The 21,287-nt window shown below is 36.9% G+C and overlaps 1 protein-coding gene across 1 annotated transcript in view; it reads left to right on the forward strand.

Moving 5' to 3' along the window:
- Positions 1 to 881: 881 nt before the first annotated feature.
- The window catches only part of LOC138038811 (band 4.1-like protein 4), a 44,033-nt gene continuing 23,627 nt past the window's right edge, over positions 882 to 21,287 (forward strand). Inside the window, exons 1-11 of the mRNA XM_068884867.1 lie at positions 882 to 1,110; positions 6,643 to 6,747; positions 7,631 to 7,673; positions 11,775 to 11,853; positions 15,134 to 15,178; positions 15,877 to 15,929; positions 16,453 to 16,526; positions 18,786 to 18,832; positions 19,364 to 19,451; positions 20,191 to 20,279; positions 20,753 to 20,816. Of these exons, the coding sequence (XP_068740968.1) occupies positions 1,030 to 1,110; positions 6,643 to 6,747; positions 7,631 to 7,673; positions 11,775 to 11,853; positions 15,134 to 15,178; positions 15,877 to 15,929; positions 16,453 to 16,526; positions 18,786 to 18,832; positions 19,364 to 19,451; positions 20,191 to 20,279; positions 20,753 to 20,816 (768 nt within the window). The 5' untranslated portion in view covers positions 882 to 1,029. The remainder of the gene's footprint in view (positions 1,111 to 6,642; positions 6,748 to 7,630; positions 7,674 to 11,774; positions 11,854 to 15,133; positions 15,179 to 15,876; positions 15,930 to 16,452; positions 16,527 to 18,785; positions 18,833 to 19,363; positions 19,452 to 20,190; positions 20,280 to 20,752; positions 20,817 to 21,287) is intronic.

The raw sequence follows: 21,287 nt of genomic DNA on the forward strand, positions 1-21,287 counted from the left end.
AGAGCGTTGGAGTTGACGAAGCAGAAGAGGAAAACTTTAAGCCTGGTCATGACAAGGTCTGGAAGACAAATCAAGGCGTGGACAAGCAAGACAAAAATGTGAAACGCATTGTGATGAACAATGACTTATTCTATCAGGAGCTCCTGATCCTATTCAATTTGTCTAATAAGACAATATTAACTAACACAGAAACCCGAAAAAGAAAAAAATGTTTCATTTTCAACAAGGGAAGTTTCTTTGTTTTTTGTTAAGTTAACCGCGACGGAAAAACAACAACAACACTTTGTTAATTTTGGATACAAATTACAGTGATGATCCTGTGCAACCCGGAAGTAGGAGAGCTATTTGAGGCGGAGAAAAAATAACCGTTAGCCGTACGTGAAAAGACAATTTTGTAACCTTTAGCTGTGAAGGCTACCCACCCTCTCATTGTGACCCTCTTCAACACGCCGGTCAGGTCCCCCGCCTGGGAGGAAAACGCACTCATCGGTGTGTTGTGCACCGGATACCCATAGGAAATCACTGGTTTCCATTTGTTAACAAAAGTTCAGTTCTGTTGGACGGGGTTAATCTTGGATACATGTATTAGAAAATACCAGTACCGACATCACGTGCTCATGCATCTTCTGAGTCAGGGTGGTCCGCGCCATCGAATTCTGCGATCGCATTGAAATTTCTTCGGATATCCGAGCTTTGTCATGGACGTCTTTCAAGCAAAATCTATAATTACGAACAAAGTGAAATCCCTTCATTAAAACAGTAGCTAATTATTTGATTGAATTACCCGTTATACTTTTCGGTGTGCATTTGTGCTTTATCAACTGAACCGGAAGTTGCGTTAATCTTTTTTCCATATAAGGAGGTGTCATTTGCCTTTCTCGATTGATGAAAAGCTTCACTCATACGTCGAGAACAATTGGGAAAGAAAATTAACTGGTCGAGTACGTATCGAAAGATGAAACGAGGATCTTTAGTCGCAGTCGTCTCCAAACTCTTCTGGTCATGCTTTGAAGTTTAAATACAGAGAAAATGTCATGGTTTAGAAGAAACACCGTTTGGTTCTGTCATGTTTTGCTACTTGACGAAAGTGAACATCCAGTTGAGATTAGAGTAAGTGGGCAAACTTCTTGAGTTGAACCCTTATGTATATCTGTCTATTGTGTTTTCTTTTCTGTTTACTTTGATAAAACTCTTGGTTAGAGCTTTCATCTTTCGCGATCGTTTGGAACTTCGTGAACTACTCACGCACGAATCGAAGGCACAGGCTAAGTAAACTCGTCAGTGTGTGTTCGTGCGTAGATCGATTTCAGCTGATCGCGAATTGTGACTACGAAGTCATTCACCAGTCATTAAATGTGAATAAAGCTCTTGTCTGAAAAGATGGCAAAAATTCGAATTCATGCAAGCCTTGCTCTAAAAAGCAATCATCCCGAATGCGTGCTGGCGTAGTCACATTTGACTTCGCGTGGGCCGAAAACTTGCAAATGTTTACACGAAGGTCAAGTTGTTGATGAGAGCGAACTGTATACAAAAACTCTTGATATTAAGCGCATATTTCATTTGCACAACGTGAGTTCTCTCTCTTCTAATTAAATACCCTTCGGTTGTATTCACTTTTTTCATATACGTACGATCTTGTAAGTTACGTAAGCTTAAATTTGTGGTAAGATGTGTTAACTTGGTAGTTTACCCCGAGAGAATGCAGAAATAATATCAGCTGGTTTGTATGTTTTCAAGTTCTTCCATTGTTTTGCCTCCTTTAATTTGGAAACCTTACAAATCTGCATAGACAATAATTCCGCATACTCTTCCCTTGTAAGCGTTCTCAGATTTCTTACAGTACTTAAACAGAGTAAAGAGTCAAGATTTTTCGTTTGAAATGCCTTGTAGTTAATTAAATATATACCAGCTGCGGTTTAAAATATTAACAACATTTTCCTGTAAAATTCCTTGGTAGTTTTTTTGCGGTTAATACGTTACCGTTATGCAACTGTTAAGTTAACTCCACCGTTTTGGTTCAAATGTTTTGAAAATTGGTTGACGTGTTTTTAAAGACCTTCTGAACCGGGAAAACTTTCTTGCAATTCGACCTTTCATGAATAAATTAATTCCGCAGCAGGAAACGAAATGGAGGGAAATTACTACAATGTACTAGGTTGCACAACTTTTAGCTTGAAATCGATTCCCTTTTAAATCCTTTTTTCAGTTCACATTTAGCAACTGAAAGAGTATTTTTTTCCTGTTGAAAAAATTTATGGCCAGGTGTTTCTTTTATGAATGATAATAAAATATTATTATAATTATCACTATTATTCATTCAATATATTTTCTGGCTTGTGATTAGCTCGGATCCCTGCATGAATTTAGCCAACCTTGAAAAAATGGCCTCTTTTAGGTGCCAAAATGGCTGCCACATTAATAAATAATTAGTGAAAGATGATCCTAAATGATTCATCTAACTGTTAAGCTTATAATTATTACAAATAGATATGCCAAACAACCAGCAACGGCTGAGGAAATGGCAACACTTTTTTGTGAATTCTTTGCGAAGAGTTCAATAAAGATGACTAGTTGTAGTGTAAGAGCTGATAGTAGTGCACCCTGGGACCTTGGTTAATTCTGTTATCTGTACAAATTATAGATAAGTAGAGTCTCAGCCAGAAAGCTAAGCTAGAAAATATTTCAGTGTCAGGTAATTGATTTTGTGTGAGATAATTAAGATGTCAGATTGACCTTAAATCTAATTGAATGACATAGTTGTTTTATTTCGTGTACACATACTTTCAAATGCATTTGAAGGTCCAATACAGTCCTGTAAATTTATGTAAGTTGTGCCAATTGTTTTTGTTGAATAGCACATGTGCTTTCTTTTAGCATTGCAAATTTCTAGTGCAGTTATTGAAATTTATGTGTTTGAAGAGTCTGGTTTTAGAAAAGAAAAGCCCTTAAAAGAGAAAAAAAGGGTGCCTTGATCACAAATAAATGTGTGGAAAGGATATCAGCTATTATTATTTTGTCATAACAGAATACATGATTTTTGAAAAATCAAAGAGAAGGCTATTCCATTTCTACTGGAAACCAATCTAGAATAAAAAAAATATGCACCCTTTGTTTATCTATCCTGCAAGCATTATAAATCCTCATGTCCTGATAAATTTGAATTCTTTTCAAGATGGGCATGATGACCTTCTGTTGTCATACAAAGGTTCAAAATTATGTAGAGCTGATTTGTTTTTTATGGAAATCCATGCAGATTCATAATCTTTCTCTTTGATTTTTTTGATTTGCAAATGGTGACAAATCACAAGCCATGTACTTGTTTGAAACAAGCAACTGTCTGCTGTATGTGGATATTGCCATATTGCTGAGATTAAAATACCCCATCCTTATTGAAAATGTACAATATTAAGCTCTCAGACAGTACTATCCCTGAAGGCTGACAAAGTCCCAAACTTTTAATCCATCTGGTTCTTCACCCTTCTTAATCTTCTTAGAAAAGAACTTAATTTTAGGATTTAAAGCACTACTTAACTGCTAAAGAGAATTAAAAGGTGTCAATTTGCTTACTATCTTGTGGTAACTTTAACCACTTGGAGATATTTAAAAAAAAATTATCTCCTTTCCAGTCTGAGGTAATTTAATGACATTCTTTTGAGAGGTTTTTACCATATAGCCCTTAGAGCACAGGTGAATAATTAAATTAGGGTATTGCTGGCTGCACATTTCAATTTAATCTTTTTGTGGCAAAAAATAAATGCAACGACATAAGTTCACCACTGTATATTCTTAAATACAGTGTACCCTACCTCAATTTATTATTCTAAATAACTATCATGATATAATTGATCTCTTGGGCAGAGTTTTAGGGTGAATAGCTGTAATCTCTATTTTTAAGGGTACTTTTGTGGTTTATGTATTTATGTTAGGTTGTTTCATGGAAATCTTTAGTTAACTTACTGACGAGTAAAGTCGTCTGGCGTTATTAGACAGAGTAAAATACAAAGTATGGCGTGTTCAGGCCAGCTTGGGAGGTTAATCACGACTTAATCACGAGTTTAAAATATAGTGTTGGCTTAAGCTGTTTGTAACAAATGGGGTGCAACACCGGACCTACGTATACCCAAATACCAGTATAAATAATATTACATTCCATGTGGTTTGTCTAGAATTTTAATAATTTATTTTTTTGCAAGTTGGCATATGGTTTCTTTTTTCCCTAAACCTTTTGTAGATCCAGAAAAAAGAGAGTTGTTTTGATCTGTGGCCTTGGCATGGTTGACATAAGAGATCAATATTGAGATTAAACCAATAATAATTATTATTTTAGAGCGATTTTTCAAATGAGTGTCGTAAAACCAAAACCAAAGTAATTACTTTGACCAATCAAAAAGGACGGACACAATCCAGTAAACCAATCAAAACTCGAAGTAATTACACGTAGCCGACACAAAGCACGGGAAAATGTGCATGCGCGAGCCACAATTGGTTTTGGTTTCACTTCTGATTGGTTGAAAAAGTGGCTCGAGAACTTTGAACCAATCACTGAGTGAAGAAATCATAAACCAAAGTAATTCACTAATTACTTTCGACACTCAATTGAAAATCGCTCTATTAATTTTATCATAACACATGTAAATCTGGCTTTGAGAAAGTATGAAAGGCCCAAGTCAAAACCACCCAATGCCACTGTTATCCTTGTATTGTAATCATTCTTGTGATGTTAATTGAAAGGTCCTTTAATTCAAGAATGGTGTTATGCCACATGCTTTGTTTAGTGTAATGACTGATATCTGGAGTGAATCATGGTGATGAAAATTTGAAATTTCATAATTATGACTGTGTCCCTTGTATTTGAACTTTTTAGTAGAGCCTTACCACATTAATTAAGTTGGGGGCCAAGAGTCAAAAAAGTTTATAGAGGATATTACATGGTGGCGCTTAGATATGAATTTTATTTGTTGTGGTAAAAACAGTATTTTATGAATGAGCACAGTGAGTGAGTAAAATATTGTTTTTAGCACGAGAAATTAAAATTCATATCTTCAAGCCACTGTTTAATTTTCGTCTATTTATATAGACAGGAGTGTTTTTTTTCTTTCTAACACCGAGAACAAACTTTATTGCAAATTCTTGCAGCTAAGCAGCAGGAAGTTCTTCAATTTTCTTATTTCTTCTTCACTTGCAAGGAAGTCTGTCCTTGAATAATTTTAAGGAGGCTCGAAAAGGTTTTTCGTTGCTATAGTGTTTGCGAAAGGATGAAAGATACCAAAGAAGGATATTTCATTGCGTAGGCAAACTATAAATATCTTTGCAACTCTATTGTTTAGTAATACTTGAAGGGCACTTATGATGGCATTGTAGGTTACCATGGCAACACGCCAGGTCCACAAAAAGGACCTCTAAATTTCAGTTTTTGAAAATTATGTGAAAAACTAAGTCGGTGACCTACTGTTTTCTCTTCTTTGTTGGAAATCCCCTAAATTCTTTAACTTCTCAGTGAGTATGACAAAAAGTTATCTAGTAGAACTTAACCCATTGTTTCCCAGGGGTTCCCCATTGACGAGTAAAATACTAAGTCTGGCCGGCTTAGGCCGGTTTGGACGTCAAAGGGTTTTAATGGAGACGTAGTTATTCACTCACAGTGAGTGATTAACCCATTGTTTCCCAGGGGTTCCCCATTGATGAGTAAAATACTAAGTCTGGTGTTGTACAGTAAAATACTGTCTGTGTGTCTGGCCGGTTTAGGCCGGTTTGGATGTCAAAGGGTCAAGATACACCGAAAAAGGGCTTTTTATAGTTTATAGAAAATTGTACTAGAAAACTTTCCCTGAAACTTTTTTATTTGAAGTGCCATCATGAATGATACTTGCATGCGAAAAGTCAAGATAGATCACCCAGCCAAATTTTAAGATAAAGACAATTTTTTTCCGCAGGTTTTATTTCTGGCTCGTGCGATTTTACGTCGTATTTTCACTTCCGTTGTGTTGCACGCGCTGCTTTTGATAGAAATTTGATTCATTCAGCTGACATGTCTTTCGTGGTTATGGTGTGTGTAGGTTACGCGTACACGCAGCTAAAAACCCTTTCAAGCCTCCTTAAGTTGTATGAAGTTTTATTCTTTGTGTTAGCATTTTCTTGTTTCTCAGAGGAGGATTTTACGTCAGCTTCAGAGAACTTTACAAATCTTTTGCTCACCATTTTTCACTGACTGTTTGCACCAAAACCATACAAATGCGGGAAATGATGTCATCAATATTGAGGGTATAAAAAATACACCACTTGGGAGCCAGATGTTGTTTTGTATGAATTTTATGAGTGGTCTATTTTCCAGCAAAACACTCTTGTATATATAATAAGGACTATTAAGTATTGGGTGAGCAGATGTGAGTGTGAGGTGGTGAATTATAATAATTATTATGCAGATATTGGGAAGTATTTGGCCTCCTCAAAAGGCCATAACCAAGATACCCATTATTCTTCATAATAATTATAATAGTTACATACAAGCTTAGTTTATTTAGAATGACTTGATATGACTTGATTATTCTTCAGTTGTTTTTAAAAATAGATGAAATACGTGTTCATAGCTACTGTGATTGGACTACAGTGTATAACATGTGCTTTTTTTAAACATGTATAAAGAGGACGACTAAGGGAGATGAAGTGCTAGAAAAAGTTTTCAAGCATCTTAATCTGTTGGAAAGAGACTACTTTGGACTCCGTTATATTGACGGGGACAGTCAGTCGGTATGTATTAATGAACACCTATCACTGTGACTTAACTCTTCACTGTTATTATCCTTTGATGTTACATTGTCTGTCAGGATTCAATGTGCATCCTCCCTCCACTGTCCTCTTTGAAACCTCAACTTTAAATTGCAGACTTCCTTTTTGAACAAACAAAAAGCTTGAAATAAAAAAGTTCTCACTTAACATGTAAAAAAAAAGTATAGTTAACCCATTGACTCCCAGGGGTTCCCCAGTGACGAGTAAAATCGTCTGGCATTAGACAAGTCTGGCCGGTTTAGGCCGGTTTGGACGTCAAAGGGTTAAACGCCTACCTTCAGCAGACAGGCATTGCGTGCTGCGGAACAATTTTCATATGTGAAAATTCCACCCGGAGCTGAGATTCATCTAGTCTCCCTCGCAGCCGTTTTTTGTTTTTGCGGAACGTTGCGTGACATCCAAAAAACGGCTGCGAGGGAGACTAAGATTCATCCAGTAAGATCACTACGATAAGCAATGCGAATTTCCCTAACAAAAACAAACAGTCGAAAAGCCTGTTGGTTGAAGGTGGGCCTGTAAGGTAATCAATTCATTTCCCCAAGAAAGATCTACCAGGTCATTAAGTAACAGTTTTCGAACTGTAGGCTGCAATGATTCGAGGCTGACCGTTTAGAAACTGATAAGGCTGTTAACCCTCCTCCCCTCGAATTTTAGCTCAGTGACTTTCTACAGCACTGATTTTCTTGATTTTTGAAACATCTAAGGTAAATACATGATCTGAGCTGTGAAGTGTTGTTATCATGTTAATTAAATCACATGATGTAGAAATAAGTTCCTAGACAAGGAAGCATCTGCAGAGAAGTCACTTCATATCACACATACGGTGTACTGTTTTTCATTACAGAGATGGTTAGATCCAATGAAGCCTGTTGTAAAACAGTTAAAAGGTATGAAACGTACTGTATGTTACAGACTGTATAATTTATATATGATGACTATGTCCTTGTTCATTAAATTTTATTAGGACCTTTTGACAATTAGGAAAAGTTTGTGTTCTCAACATTTTCATAGTGTACATGTACATGTGTATTGCTTACATGTATTCAAAATGATATGTGACCTTATTTAGGACAAGGGGGATTAAGGTGAATAACAAAAAAACGCGTTTTCTATCGTTTTAAACGCAAACGCGTTAAAACACCGTTTAAACGCATTTAAACAACGTTTAAACGCGAAAAAAACGCGTGCGTAAGATTTCATGTCGGAAAAGCTTTACACAAACGACGCGTTTAAACGCTGTTAATTTACCTCAAGTGAGCGCATAATTAAATGGCTGCTTGCTATAATATTATTATTGGGTGTCATCTGGGGTTAACTGTGATTTATTTAAACAGTGCAGCTCGACAAACCATCGAAATCTTGATTGTTTTAGTCGCTGCAAGTACTCGGAAAAGAGAAGAAATGCGAATTAGTCCAACCTAAACATGCCTAAATTGGCGGCGTTCTCTGAGGAAAAAACAAAACACTCACTTAGCGACTCTAACGGTAAATCATGAGCATAAACAATAGAAATTTGTTTCAAATGAAGTGAGGAATGTACAAATGAATTTTCAAGATGGTGTTAAGCACAAGTTTGCTTTGATGTGTACCCTGTGATTAGCGAGGGTCGTCAGTAGGTTTCTCTTGTCATGTGCGATCCTGTTTTAGAAATGTACAACAGAACGTTGATTGTTGAATGCTGTTCATGTTGGCCTTAGTAGAGTCGCAAACACTTATAAATCAATCAAATAAAATTCTGCATTGGGGTTACCAGCTGAGGCATTCTTCACATGCAAAACTTACTACCATTTTTCCTTTATTCATGTTTGATCAAGGCAGTTGACATAGCGGCTGTCTTCCGACTCTGAGCGACGACCCCGGCGACGACCAAGGCCCAAGTAACCGAACGAAGATAAAACAACTCGTACCATCATGACAGGGCTCAACTAAAGCTGCATTTAAGAGTTACGTTCAAGCCATTAGAAAAGAAATTGATCGACGACTCGCTGTTTACCGCTCAAAAGAAATAAACTGATCCACATATTTGTCGCGATCAGTCACGCAACCTTCCGAAATTTTAGACTTTTTGGTCATTTAGTACTTGTCAAAAGGAGACATCAGTTTGTTTAATTTCCTGTTTGTTTATGATTTGCGATAATGAAAAGGGGTTGAATAGGCAGATAGTGAAGCGCCAAGACACAAGCACGATAACTTGCAACAATATGATAGCGCTTTCAATTAAACCTCTGAAATAACAAAAAAAGCAAAGCTCTGAAAGAAATGGATCATACTTCTCTGAACCCATCCAACCTTCCCGAAACATTCGCGGGTAATTTGCATTTGGCAGAGGAAACCTATTTCATGAGCGAACGAGAGCAGATATATTCAGCGTCTTCGGCCAAAGCTTCAACTTCGAGCCATTAATCACACCGGAAGGTACCGGTCATAAAGATAGCGAAAAACGGCTCTTGCTTTCGTTAAATCGTTCGCTACTTCTCTCACAGTCCCACAATAATTATATTAATATAGCGACAACTGAAAGAATCCGTAACAAATAAATTAAGACTATCCGATGGAAAGCCTGTTCGTGAACACCAAGGAAGTTCCGAAAAAATCAATTCGCTGATCAGAAAAACCGGTAAATACTTGCGATACTACCAAATGTTCGCGAATCTAAAAACGTTCCCAGTTTCACTGAATCGCTCCCTACTTCTCTCGCAACTGGATATTTAGGTTTCTGTTTCCCCACGATAACAATGGAGAGAATTACACAACCCAGAAGTATTTGGTCAAGTCAATGCGATGTTTACTTTGTCACATTTCGATGAAATGTTTATGTGATTCGCTCATTCTTTGAATTACGTCCTTCTGAAGGTGGTTAAATGTTGACAGCCTGTTTTCTGTAATTTCTATTTTCTCGAGGCATTATCAATAATGGTACAAACAATCCAATTTTTTCGTCGCTATGGGGCGAAAACCTGATTTTTCAGTTGTTGCGGGGCGAGCGTCACGACATCGTGACGAGTCTACTCGAGTGATAGATAACATATGACACATCCCGAAGGCTAGCGGCGTCAACACTTCGATTCTGCTTCATTCTGGCGACGTGCTCTTTTTGTCGCCAAAAATTCCGAAGAGGAAAACACGAAGGAGGAGAATGTGAAAATTTTAAAGAGTTTAAAAATATTAAAACAAGCTTGAGACAAATGATTGACCAGCCTCTTGGTGAAACCTGATGCGCTAATGGTAACATTTTTGAAGCGTCGTTCAGTGGTTCGCGTTTCTTTGAGCAATATCGTTGGCTCTTGTCTGCAGAATCCGTAGGCTCAAATGCGACGGCTTGCTCCATTCTTAGGAAGACTCGAAAACCGAATCTTCTTTCCTGCGTGTGCTAATTGTCTGGTTGCCGTTGTTGATAGCACGAGATTCGTGCACTGCAAGTGGGCTAAAGTCGGTGCGCATGAGGCGCTCACAGAAAAAAGGATAGTAAATTATTATAGACGGAATGTGATTCTTACTGCAATGTAAAAAGGAAAGGCAAAAGGTAAGTTTGCTGATGAATTGATCATTTTGACACAGTGGGTTGGAAGACATGCACTCTAATCTCCGCATTTCATATTATAGAACAGGTAATTTATTCATTCAAATACAACTAAATTAGCGTACTTTTCAGCATACGAAATGCAGTAATTGAAGCGCAACAGAGCCGTTTGTTTAAACGCGTTAAAAATCTGTTTAAACGCACAAAAAATGCGTTTCCACGCGTTTCGACGAACGCGATTAAACGCGTTAAAACGTTGTTTTCTAAATTCACCTTAATCCCCCTTTTCCTAAATAGGGTCACATATATACTTTTAAAATGTGGCAAACTTTTGTCGAAATTAAACAAAAAAACATTGAGAATAATAAGCAAGTTTTTTATAGATTTTTTGTTCTTTCTCAAAGTTATTAAATTTAAGTTATAAGGTAAATCTTATTCCACTGTGACTTTCATTCAAAGCCCCTAATTGGGCAGCTACCTAAAAATGGCCCAATTTGCTGTGAATCGCTCTTTTTTAATAATTGGCTTTATTTACAGTACCGCTCAAATGTAAGTTACCACCCTCGCGCGCGACGCGATTCGCGTCGCGCGCTACAGGAATCGCGTCGCGTGCTACAGGGATCGCGTCGCGCGCTACAGGAATCGAACTTGATTCAAACCCTGTACAAATTAAGAAAAGTAAAACCTTCAATTGATCAACAAAATTTGGGAACGCACAACCAAATCTTCATTCTTCATTGGAAACTTTGTGCTATTTATTTACTCGACAACTTGCTGAGAATTTTGGCTGGCGTCACTGATGCTTGCCGAGATTAACCTGGTTTCCATACGATCTGCAATGTCAGGTCCGCGATTGTTTAATTTAAAACAAAACTTGTGGAGGTAATAAAGTTTAATGCGCCTCAGAAAAAGTGAAACGTGGAGACGGAAATTATCGAAAAGTTACAGTTAACAGTCAAAGAAGCGCACAGGCGGTACAACAACGTCTTTTTGCATACTGTAAGCTTACGTGTTTGTATATCAAACAACAGACCAGCATAAGATCAGGTTTTTACTACATGTTCTTTGGCGACACAAGGTCATTATTTTATTGACAATGCAATTGCCGTTTCCAGTTTAATACCACGATCTTCGTTCAAATTTTCTTTCTCGTTTTGTTGTCTAAGATCGATTTACAGATAGAAGGGAAAGTTTGTCTAGTGTATTTGAGATCGTCTGCGACTCGTCTGTCGCAGGCAGCTTAGTTACCATTACTCGCTACGCGTACGCGAAATTAAAAGATTTCGCGTAGTGGAGTCTCCTAAATTTATACCAAAAATTTCTGCTTCAGTGACTCTCGCGCGACGCGAATCGCGTTGCGCAGGACGCAATTCGCATCGCGCGCGACGCAATTCGCATTTCGCCTGAAACGCGACGCGACTGGTAACTTACATTTGAGCGGTACTGTACTCTTTTTTCCTGTGTTTAGCTGGCCCACCATATTTGTTATATTTTTGTGTGAAGTTTTATGCTGCTGATCCTTGTAGACTACATGAGGAATTGACAAGGTTGGTATGTAGTATGTTTGTGAGCAAATTAAGAAATAAATGCTTTTCAGACCTCTCTGCTTTTGGAGACAAAAATTGTCTGGCATTGATCTCCCATATGCCCAGGGGACGATTATGGATTATGCAAATTAGTTGTTTCTTCTTTAGAACTGTTCTGTTATCCATACAACAAACAACTTCATAACCTTGACCGTTCCAGTCTGACAGCAAAATCTCAAACCTCAGCCTAGCTGTATTGACCTTGCTATCACTCGGTTAATATGGCAAAGCCTCTGTTTGAGATTTTGCTGTAACGACCTCACTCTTGGTTATTAAGTAGTTATTATTATATGGCTAATGTCTCTGGCCAATATAACGCACAATCTGATTGGCTAAGAGCAGCTAAGCGATAGGGCATTATTCTCCGGTAATGCCCACAGGCCGATTATGGATTATGCAAATTTGTCTTGTCTTCTTTAGAACCGTTCTGTTAGCCATGTAATGCCGTAAAGGTCCATGTATAGACCATACCTTTTTTCTTAACCCTTTCAGCCCTGATAGTGCCAAATGGCACTTATAGATTTTACTCTGTCTAACGCCAGACGATTTTACTCGTCAATGGGGAACCCCTCGGGGCTTAAAGGGTTAAAGTTCAAATCAAAAATCGGGGGTACGGCTTATCTACGGAAGCATCCAAGGTTGGAGTTTTCTAAGGGCTAATTAATATTCATAAAAAACTTCTCAAGATGTCACTGAATAAACATAGAACAAACTGAAAGCATGGTGTTGTTGATCATTGCCTTTTTCATGTGGTGGTGAGTGATGGCTCCTTAAAGATTGACCCAACGGTTTGTATCTTGAAGTGGTCATTTGCGATTCTTGGTCTTCAAGAGTTCTCTCAAGGGATTAATTTTCACTTTACTTGAACAACTGAAGACCAACCTACAGGGAATTACCATTCCTCCACAAAGCTGTTTGCTCTGACACCTGCCGCCAATCACTTTGACACATATCTTTCCAGCACGTGCAAGAAAATACCAAGATACTTCCACCCCCGGGGTATTTTGCGAGTACTTGCGAGGCAGGTGGCAGACCGCTTCATTGCCCAGACTGTTCTCCACATTGCAAAGCTTGGCCCTTGTGTATATTGTTTCAATCGCCTTCAAATTCCAACTTCATGGAGCGTTTTGAAGTGGGTGTCTCGAAAACAAAGACCCAAAGACCTTAAGACCCTGAAAACTCGAAAACGAATTGAAGACGTGGTCTCCAAATTTTCTTGTTAGAGAAAATGAACCCGTTTACGTCAAGCGAATTTCAAGTCCTTTGTTTGCTACAACTTGTTTCAAAGAGAATGGAAGGTTATCTGCCATATTTAACTGTATAACCATGTTTCACGCGTGACCAGACATCTTTATTTCTTGTCGGATGAAAATAGGCCGTGTGACACTCTAGCCCTAAAAACCAACTTTAGGCCTATGATTAGCCAAATTGAGGGTTTTGGGTTACTTTCTTCGTTTTCTTGTTTTCGGGGTCTTAGGGTCACCCTTTTGAAGTGATAATCTTGAAAAAAAAATGGCACTGTGATAGCATCTTAATTTTTTTATAGTTAACTAAAACGATAAAGGTATGACAAGTGAAATTTTGCTGCCTAAAAACAATTTATTTGAAAGCTCTTAACAATCACCATGTACATGTTAGTGTTTTGAGATCGAACTTGTATGTCCTTGTTTTTTTACTGAAAGAACGTCATTGGAACTTCAAAAAATAAATTTGAGCGTGCAAATTGGGGGCGCAGCTTATGTACAGGTGTGGCTTATACTTGGACTTTTATGGTAAACAGCTTAACCTTGACTGTTCGGTGGTGACAGCAAAATTGCCCTAGCTGTATTGACCTCACTATCGCTCGGTTAATACGGCAAGGCTTCAGTTTGAGATTTTGCTGAAATGACCTCCTTCTTGGTTATTACTAGTGTTTGTGGCCAATGTAATGTGCACTCTGATTGGCTAAGACCAGCTAAACGCTAGGGCATTATTCTCCTGTAATGCACACAGGCCGATTATGGATGATGCAAATTAGTTTTGTCTTCTTTAGAGCCATTCTGTTAGCCATGTAATGAACTTAATAACCTTGACCATTCAGTCATTACAGCAAAATCTCAAACCTCGGTCTAGCTGTATTGGCCGAGCGACACGGCAAGGCCTCAGTTTGAGATTTTGCTGTAACGACCTCACTCTGAGTTATTAAGTAGATACTGAACCAGATGATGTTTATCAATCACACAGGGAGTATTAAAGCAAATACACTGAATCACTGTGGCCCAAATTTGGTGGAAGATATTTCGAGTTTGCACAGAAAATATCAAATTTAGTTTTGACCATCGAATGTACACTGTATTGTACAGGCCGAACATTTCATTCTATGCACGAGTTATCTATTCGCATACAGTAGGTTCATATCACAAAGGAAATGATTGATAAGTAATTCCAATGATTAATTTCACTTCTATGGCAATTGTTTCCGTTTCCTGCATCATTGCTTTCGATTGTTTCAATAACAATGAAATTAAATGAGCTGATGTGACAGTTTGCCCATGCACAGAGTCATGAAACCCTCCATTAAAGTTTTGAGAGTACTTATTGTTTCCTTCAGATTATTAAAAGTTCCAGTGAACTAGCTTGATAGCTAAGTGCACTTGCACTATATATCTTTAATCATGAGGGCATATGCTTTAAATAAAAAAATGGCATATTGTTTCAAGGAGTAGATAATATTAATTTACTTGCCTCCAACCTGCTTGTACTTAAATTTATAAGGGCTTTTTATTTAAACAGAGTTTAGCTGTCATTTTTATGGTGGCCAAATCTTAGTACATACATGTTAAGGCCAAAACTGTGTTGATAGGGCATTGGCAAAGGAGAGGGGCAGTTATGTACTTTAAAATAATTACTCTTATTCTGGATAGTTTTGGTGCTAAGAAACTGTCCCAAAGTAGCGCAGTCACGAATGTTCATGAATAAAGGCCAGTGCATACTGTAGCATAAATTTTTTATGACTTTGTCATGTTTGTTCGCCCTGAGCTCTGAAACCTTCAACATTTGCACGGAAGGCACACAGTTTCACCATTGATGCTACCGACTTCATCCGACCAGTTTCAGTGGCCCATTTAGAGGCCTTCATGGGTTTTTGGTCTTGACTGTGTTTCAATTTCTTGCATCTATCAAAATAAAGTGAATTTATTCTTCTTTAATTTTATTGATTTAAACTTATTGACACATTGTTTTAAACAACGTTGATTCTCAGATATTTATTCTTCTTGCAAGTTAAGAAAGACATTTACCAAGGAAGGTAGGTTGTCTGTACAACAATGTAAGACATTTGCTGTACATGAAAGCCATTGCATTAGCCACGATTGGGTATTGAGTCATTACAATGTACTCTTTAGCTTGGGATTTTCCAATTGTGTGAAGATGTTATGTTTTGGTCCATTTTTCATTTCTTTTTTTTTTTCGTCTGTTTCATTTTTTATTTAATCAATAGATACAATTACATTATAGTCATAGTCACTTTTTTCTATCAATCTAATGCATTCATCCCGTTTAGTAAGGAGGCCTCCCTTGTATAAGCCCAGTGGTTTCTGGAGGTCCCCTTGCCATTTCGTTTATGTCTTTTGTCAATGTGTGTTATCCATTGTACTGATTGTTCTTTAGTAACTTATTTTATTATCTGGTCAACTTATAAGTACATTTCTTTTCTTGTAATAATTTTTTTTCTTTTGTTGTATGGTGAAACAAGTAAATAAATACTTTAGATAATTCTTTTGCTTCCTGAAGTATCAATGATAACACTTTCAAAGTTACTGAATTACATGTATGCAGTAATGAAAGAACCTCTTTCTGAGATGGAAAAATCAGAACCCGTAAGTACTTGAACTCAATCAGAGAGGACTGCATCCCTATATGGCCATCAAGGCCAGAGTAACATAAAGGGAGATTGGTTGAAGGTTTAACGATGAAATGAAATGTTCTTTTGTTGTCACTATCCAGATTACCTTGCGCAACAAATGTTCTAGCTGAGATCTCAGCATATAGCATTCAGTGTAAGTAACAACTTGAATTGTTTTGACAAGAGAAATTATTTTGTTTTGCCACCCTCTTTCTCCTCCTGCTTTTCATCATCATCATCTTCATCATCATTATTGTCATCATCACATCGTAATGGTTATTAACAAACAAGTAATCAACCAGACATGTACATGTATGGGGCATTCTAACAAATGCTCCAGAATGCAGGAAATACATTCTAAGCGGCCCAACTTTCAAACATTTCCCTGGGGAGAATGCCCCTTGGACCCCCCTACAAGCTTGAGCCTTTAACTGTCCTCAAGTTTTGCCACCTACTAAAATTCCTATTGAAAACCCTGCATGATTACACAATGTAGTGTACTACATAGTATAGTGAGATAATCATGCAGTTGGTTTTATGACCTAATGGTTCTACCCAAGAAAACTGCTAAAAGAAAATAATTTTGTACTCTTACAAAATCCACATTGTAATCCACAATCTAACATTGTGTAAGTTTTAGTTCCCAGAGAACTTAACTTGAATTTTTTCTTTTCCAGCGGAGCTTGGAGAATATGATCCTAAGGAACATACTCTGGGTTATGTGTCTGAATTTAGGTTTCTTCCTAATCAGGTAACATTATTGTTTGTTACAATGACCATGTTCTCCTTTAATTTTAGCAAGATAAATCATTGTAATCATGCAATAAACTTAATGTTAAAATTTTTTGGCTGCTTCTGCTATAGCCAACCGTGTGCAAAGGACTCAAGTTAATGGTATAAGATCGGATTTAAGACCTGTTAAAGTTGGAGTACCCCAAGGGTCCTTATTAGGTCCCAGACTCTTTGCAACTTATGTAAATGATTTACCAGATCATGTTAACAGAGGGGCGTTATATATGTATGCGGACGATACAACAATTTATGTAATAGGTGACACTGTTGATGAGATCGTTCTTGTTTTACAAAAGGTTCTTGACCAGGTGTATACCTGGTGCCTTATGAATAGACTGATTATTCACGAGGGTAAATCTGAGGCAATGAGTTTGAGCATTAATCCCTTCATTGGTCCTTTGAAACCTCTGAAGTTGGGTGAGGATTTTATTCAGTACATATCCTCTACTGCTTGTCTCGGGGTTACCATCGATGATAAACTGTCTTGGTCTCAGCATATTAAATCAATTTGTGTGTCATTCAATAGTAAAGTCAAAATGCTGAGACGTATAAGTTTTTTACCCAAATCTATGCTAGAAACTCTGTACTTTAAGACTGTAATCCCAAGTGTCCTCTATGGGGTTGTGGTTTGGGGCTCTGGCTCCAAATTTAAAGAATTAGAATGGATACATACTAGAGCTGCTAGACTAATTCATAAGTTGCCAAAGGGCATGACTGATGAAGATATTTTAGCAAGAGCGGGGTGGATGCCTCTTGAATATTTTTATAAATTTATAAATTTCGTATTTTAATGATTACTCATAAGGCTTTTTATAATTTAGGTTTAGAGGAAATAAATTCATTAGTTGTTAGGACCTGTAAGAGCTATAATCTTAGGAAATCTTTAAATATTTTAGTTAATAGACCAAACACTGAGCTCGGTCGTAATTCCTTTGTACACAGGGCTGCAATTGCCTGGAATTCCCTATCTGATAGTGTAAGATCTTTTTCTAATCAAACATGCTTTAAAAATGGACTGAAGCAGTTAAAACATACTGTTATGAATATCACTTTTGAAAAAGACAGCTCAGTAGTTTATAATAAGCATGCCGATTTTTATTATTATTAATACATATTTTATGCTTTATTTATTTTTAGCGATTATTTATCTTATTTATCTAAAGTATAATCACTACCATATGTATGTATTGTTAATTTTATTACAGTAGGTCCACATCAGCTGTAAAGTTGCTTTTTTTCCTCTTGACCTGCTTTACTGAATAAAGTTATGTATGTATGTATGTATGTATGTATGTATGTATGTATGTATGTATGTATGTATGTATGTATGTATGTATGTATGTATGTATGTATGTATGTATGTATGTATGTATGTATGTATGTATGTATGTATGTAGCATAAACTGATGTTAATGCTTATCTCAATTGGCCTTTGTATGTCACTGATTGTGCCAACTTTTCGTTTTTGCTTGCACATCTGATAAACACTTGCATTTTTTCTCACCTCCTTTGATTTGAACCAATTAGATTTTTTGGTTACCTGTGCAGCCAACTTTTCAGCCGATCAAATACTGCATACTATGGCTTGCTATACATGCACATTTTAGCACATCTTATCTGAGAAATCCTAATTTTATTCTTGACTACTAAGTCTTTATGTTTTCCATTTCAGTAGTACATGTACAAAACTATTCTTACAGCTCCTTTTTCTCAGCTCAGTGTGTTGCTAAAAATGCTAACTTTAGGGCTAATAGGGATGTTTAGGCCTAAGGTACTACTCTGGCTTTTAGTTCAAGGTTGTTTCAGTGTTGGTGAGACAGTGACTTGTGACCTTATACCTGGTCAAGTATACAGGAGTTGTGATTGCCTGCTGCACTTTTTTTCTGATCTACAGTCCTGGACAAAATTTTTGACTCTTTATTTAACCCATTGACTCCTAGGGGTTCTCCATTGACGAGTAAAATCGGCTGACGTTAGACCAAGTAAAATACTAAGTATGACCGGTTCAGGCCTGCTTGGGAGTCTGAGGGTTAAAAAAAACTATAGCAATGAATAAATCTTATTATTACAACCACCTCGAAGGGGATTTTTCTCCTCCTTGAAGCACTTTTAATTAGCTTTTTTTATTTAAAACATGCCCTCATGATTACTGAGATATTCATTGTTTACATTGTTAGAACTGGTTTTGAGTCTGGTTTATTTTTCTTGTCATTCACAGAGCGAAGAGCTGGAGTCTAAAATCTTCCGTATGCACAAGAAGCTTGGGTAAGATAAAGGTCACAGTTTTTTCTAGGTCTGTGCTTTACGTCATTCTGGCCACATTTGCAAGATCAAAACAAATTGTGTTTTCAAGAATTTAGATCGTTCCTACCAACAAAATTATTCGTATGTTCTTCCCAAAATCATTCGTAATTTATTAATTTTACAACTGATCATTGGGTGGATATTATGTCAAATCATGTGCATATGTTTGGACTTACTAAAGTACAGCATTCCATTAAAACAATAATTATGCATATGTATAATTTCATATAATAACAAGAATGTAACGCTGCATAATTAATTAATATTTATCGTTTAATGAGAAGTTGTATGAAAAACTTATTTTTCATGATTTATCAGGGTACCCAATACGCCTTGAAACAATATAAGCACTTGGCCAGTGGCCTTGTGGTTTAAACTGTTTATACATGTAGCTGTTTGGATACTGAGTTGAAACACTCTCATGACCTTTGATATACTGGCATTACGTGATGATCGACAAACTGTTTGAACATCTTTGTTTTCCTATCTTAGACCAATGGTACCATCAGTGGCAGAGTTTATGTATCTTGATAAAATCAAGTGGCTAGAAATGTATGGAGTTGATCTGCACCCAGTCAAGGTTTGATTTTCATGCACTACTGCCTGTATCTTAACGTGTCTTTTTGAGTTATTTGATTTGATTTGATTTCAGCAGAGGCACCTCAAGCTTAGTGAAAGGGAAAGCCAACAAAAATATAAGGATTTGTATGGGAATCCCGATAAACAACCTGAGAAGATAATTTTACGAAAAACCTCTCAATTAAAAAGCCTAACCTTATTGCCATTGTGGGTCGCTTCCCTCCTGTGTGGTTTTTTTTTCAGATTCGATGCGAATTGAGCCATTATCAGTTCGCTTGTCAATGGTCATAATAAAATACCAAGACTGAACACTGAATTCTCAGGAGCTCACCAAATTGAGTAAAATATTCCTGGATTAAATGTTCCCATGGTGACAATCCCACTGTAGGATTCAAAGGCAAAGGTTTTTCTTTCATTTCAATCCGCTAGCCGTGCAATCGAAGCCCTGCCAGCGACATCAGGCGGCTGTTAGGGCCCAAATGAAACAATAAAACAATGGAAAACATCCTCGCATACTTTAAACATAACATGACGACCATTGAGTTTAGTTTAATAATGCCGTCAGAAACGACAAACAAAAGACTTGTTACCAATATTAAATACATGTAACCATGTTTATACACATACATGTACATATAAACATTGTGAGGACCTTTATGCAACTATGTATTTCTTGGTTGGTGGGAGATTTGTAACCCTGATTTTGCTAGTTAACTGACGTTGTTTTCTTATTTTTTCAGGGAGAGGACTTTGTAGAGTATTTTGTGGCTCTTAAGCCTTCTGGAGTAGCAGTTTACAAGAACAAGACTCGTGTGGGGTCCTACGTTTGGTAAGCTCGCATCCATGTTGTGAGTAATCGAGGATGACTTTGGATCATGAAACATAAGAAGGAAAACGCTTTGTTTACCATGAGTGATAACAGTGTTTTTCTTGAAGTAGTGCATTACGTCTACAGAAAGTTAAAAACAATTTAGGGGTTAAAAATAAATAACATGTGTAATTGTACAAAGTCATGTACATTGCAAGGTGTGCAATCACTGGTTTTGTAATTTCCAACATTTTGGCTTTGTTGTTAGCTATCAAAGAAGTGTTTTTTAAATGTTGACCCTTGTATACTGATACACTATTAGTCAGGTGCCCTCTTAACCACTCAGCTTTCATAGATCTCCTTTCCCTAGCTAATACTATTTCAAGAATGTTGGCTTCAACTCTTTGACTTTATATCAAGTCTAGTTACACAGCATTAATAATTAATTTATTGTTGAATTCAATGTTGAATCGTTTGCAACATGCTTTGTTTAGGTCCAAAATAGAAAAGGTGGATTTCAATGGAAAAAAGTTTTATCTATCTGTGAAAGGAAAAGAGGTGATGTGTAATAAAGGGGGTTTACTTGCAACATTGATCATAAATAATGGCTCTGAACATAATGAAGCCATTTTTTTTTAGATGAGAATGTTACGTACATGTAGTATTTCTTATTTCAAAGCAATGACCTGTTGGTAATTTCTGGAGTTTTCTGCATTCTTTTTGCAAACAGTTTCATTTAATTTTGTGTTATCAAGGTTCTAATTCAGTTCTTATCTGTCTGAGTTTTTGAGGTAGACCATTATTAAGTTTCTGTTTGTTTGCGTGCACACAAAATAAGATAGCTTGTCTTCCTTCTACCAGTTATGATATATACAAACTTACTTTACCCCTCTGCTGTATATAGAAGACTTTGAAAGCTGGTAAAGCGAACAAAATAACAACAAAACTGTCAAGAATCTCGACTGTCCGGATGCAAACCAGTTGGCTATTTGCAAGTGAACCATCGACTACTAAGTAGTGAGCAGAACA

The sequence above is a fragment of the Montipora capricornis genome, chromosome 2 (genome assembly GCF_036669925.1).
Source record: "Montipora capricornis isolate CH-2021 chromosome 2, ASM3666992v2, whole genome shotgun sequence".
In the NCBI taxonomy this organism is placed as follows: domain Eukaryota; kingdom Metazoa; phylum Cnidaria; class Anthozoa; order Scleractinia; family Acroporidae; genus Montipora; species Montipora capricornis.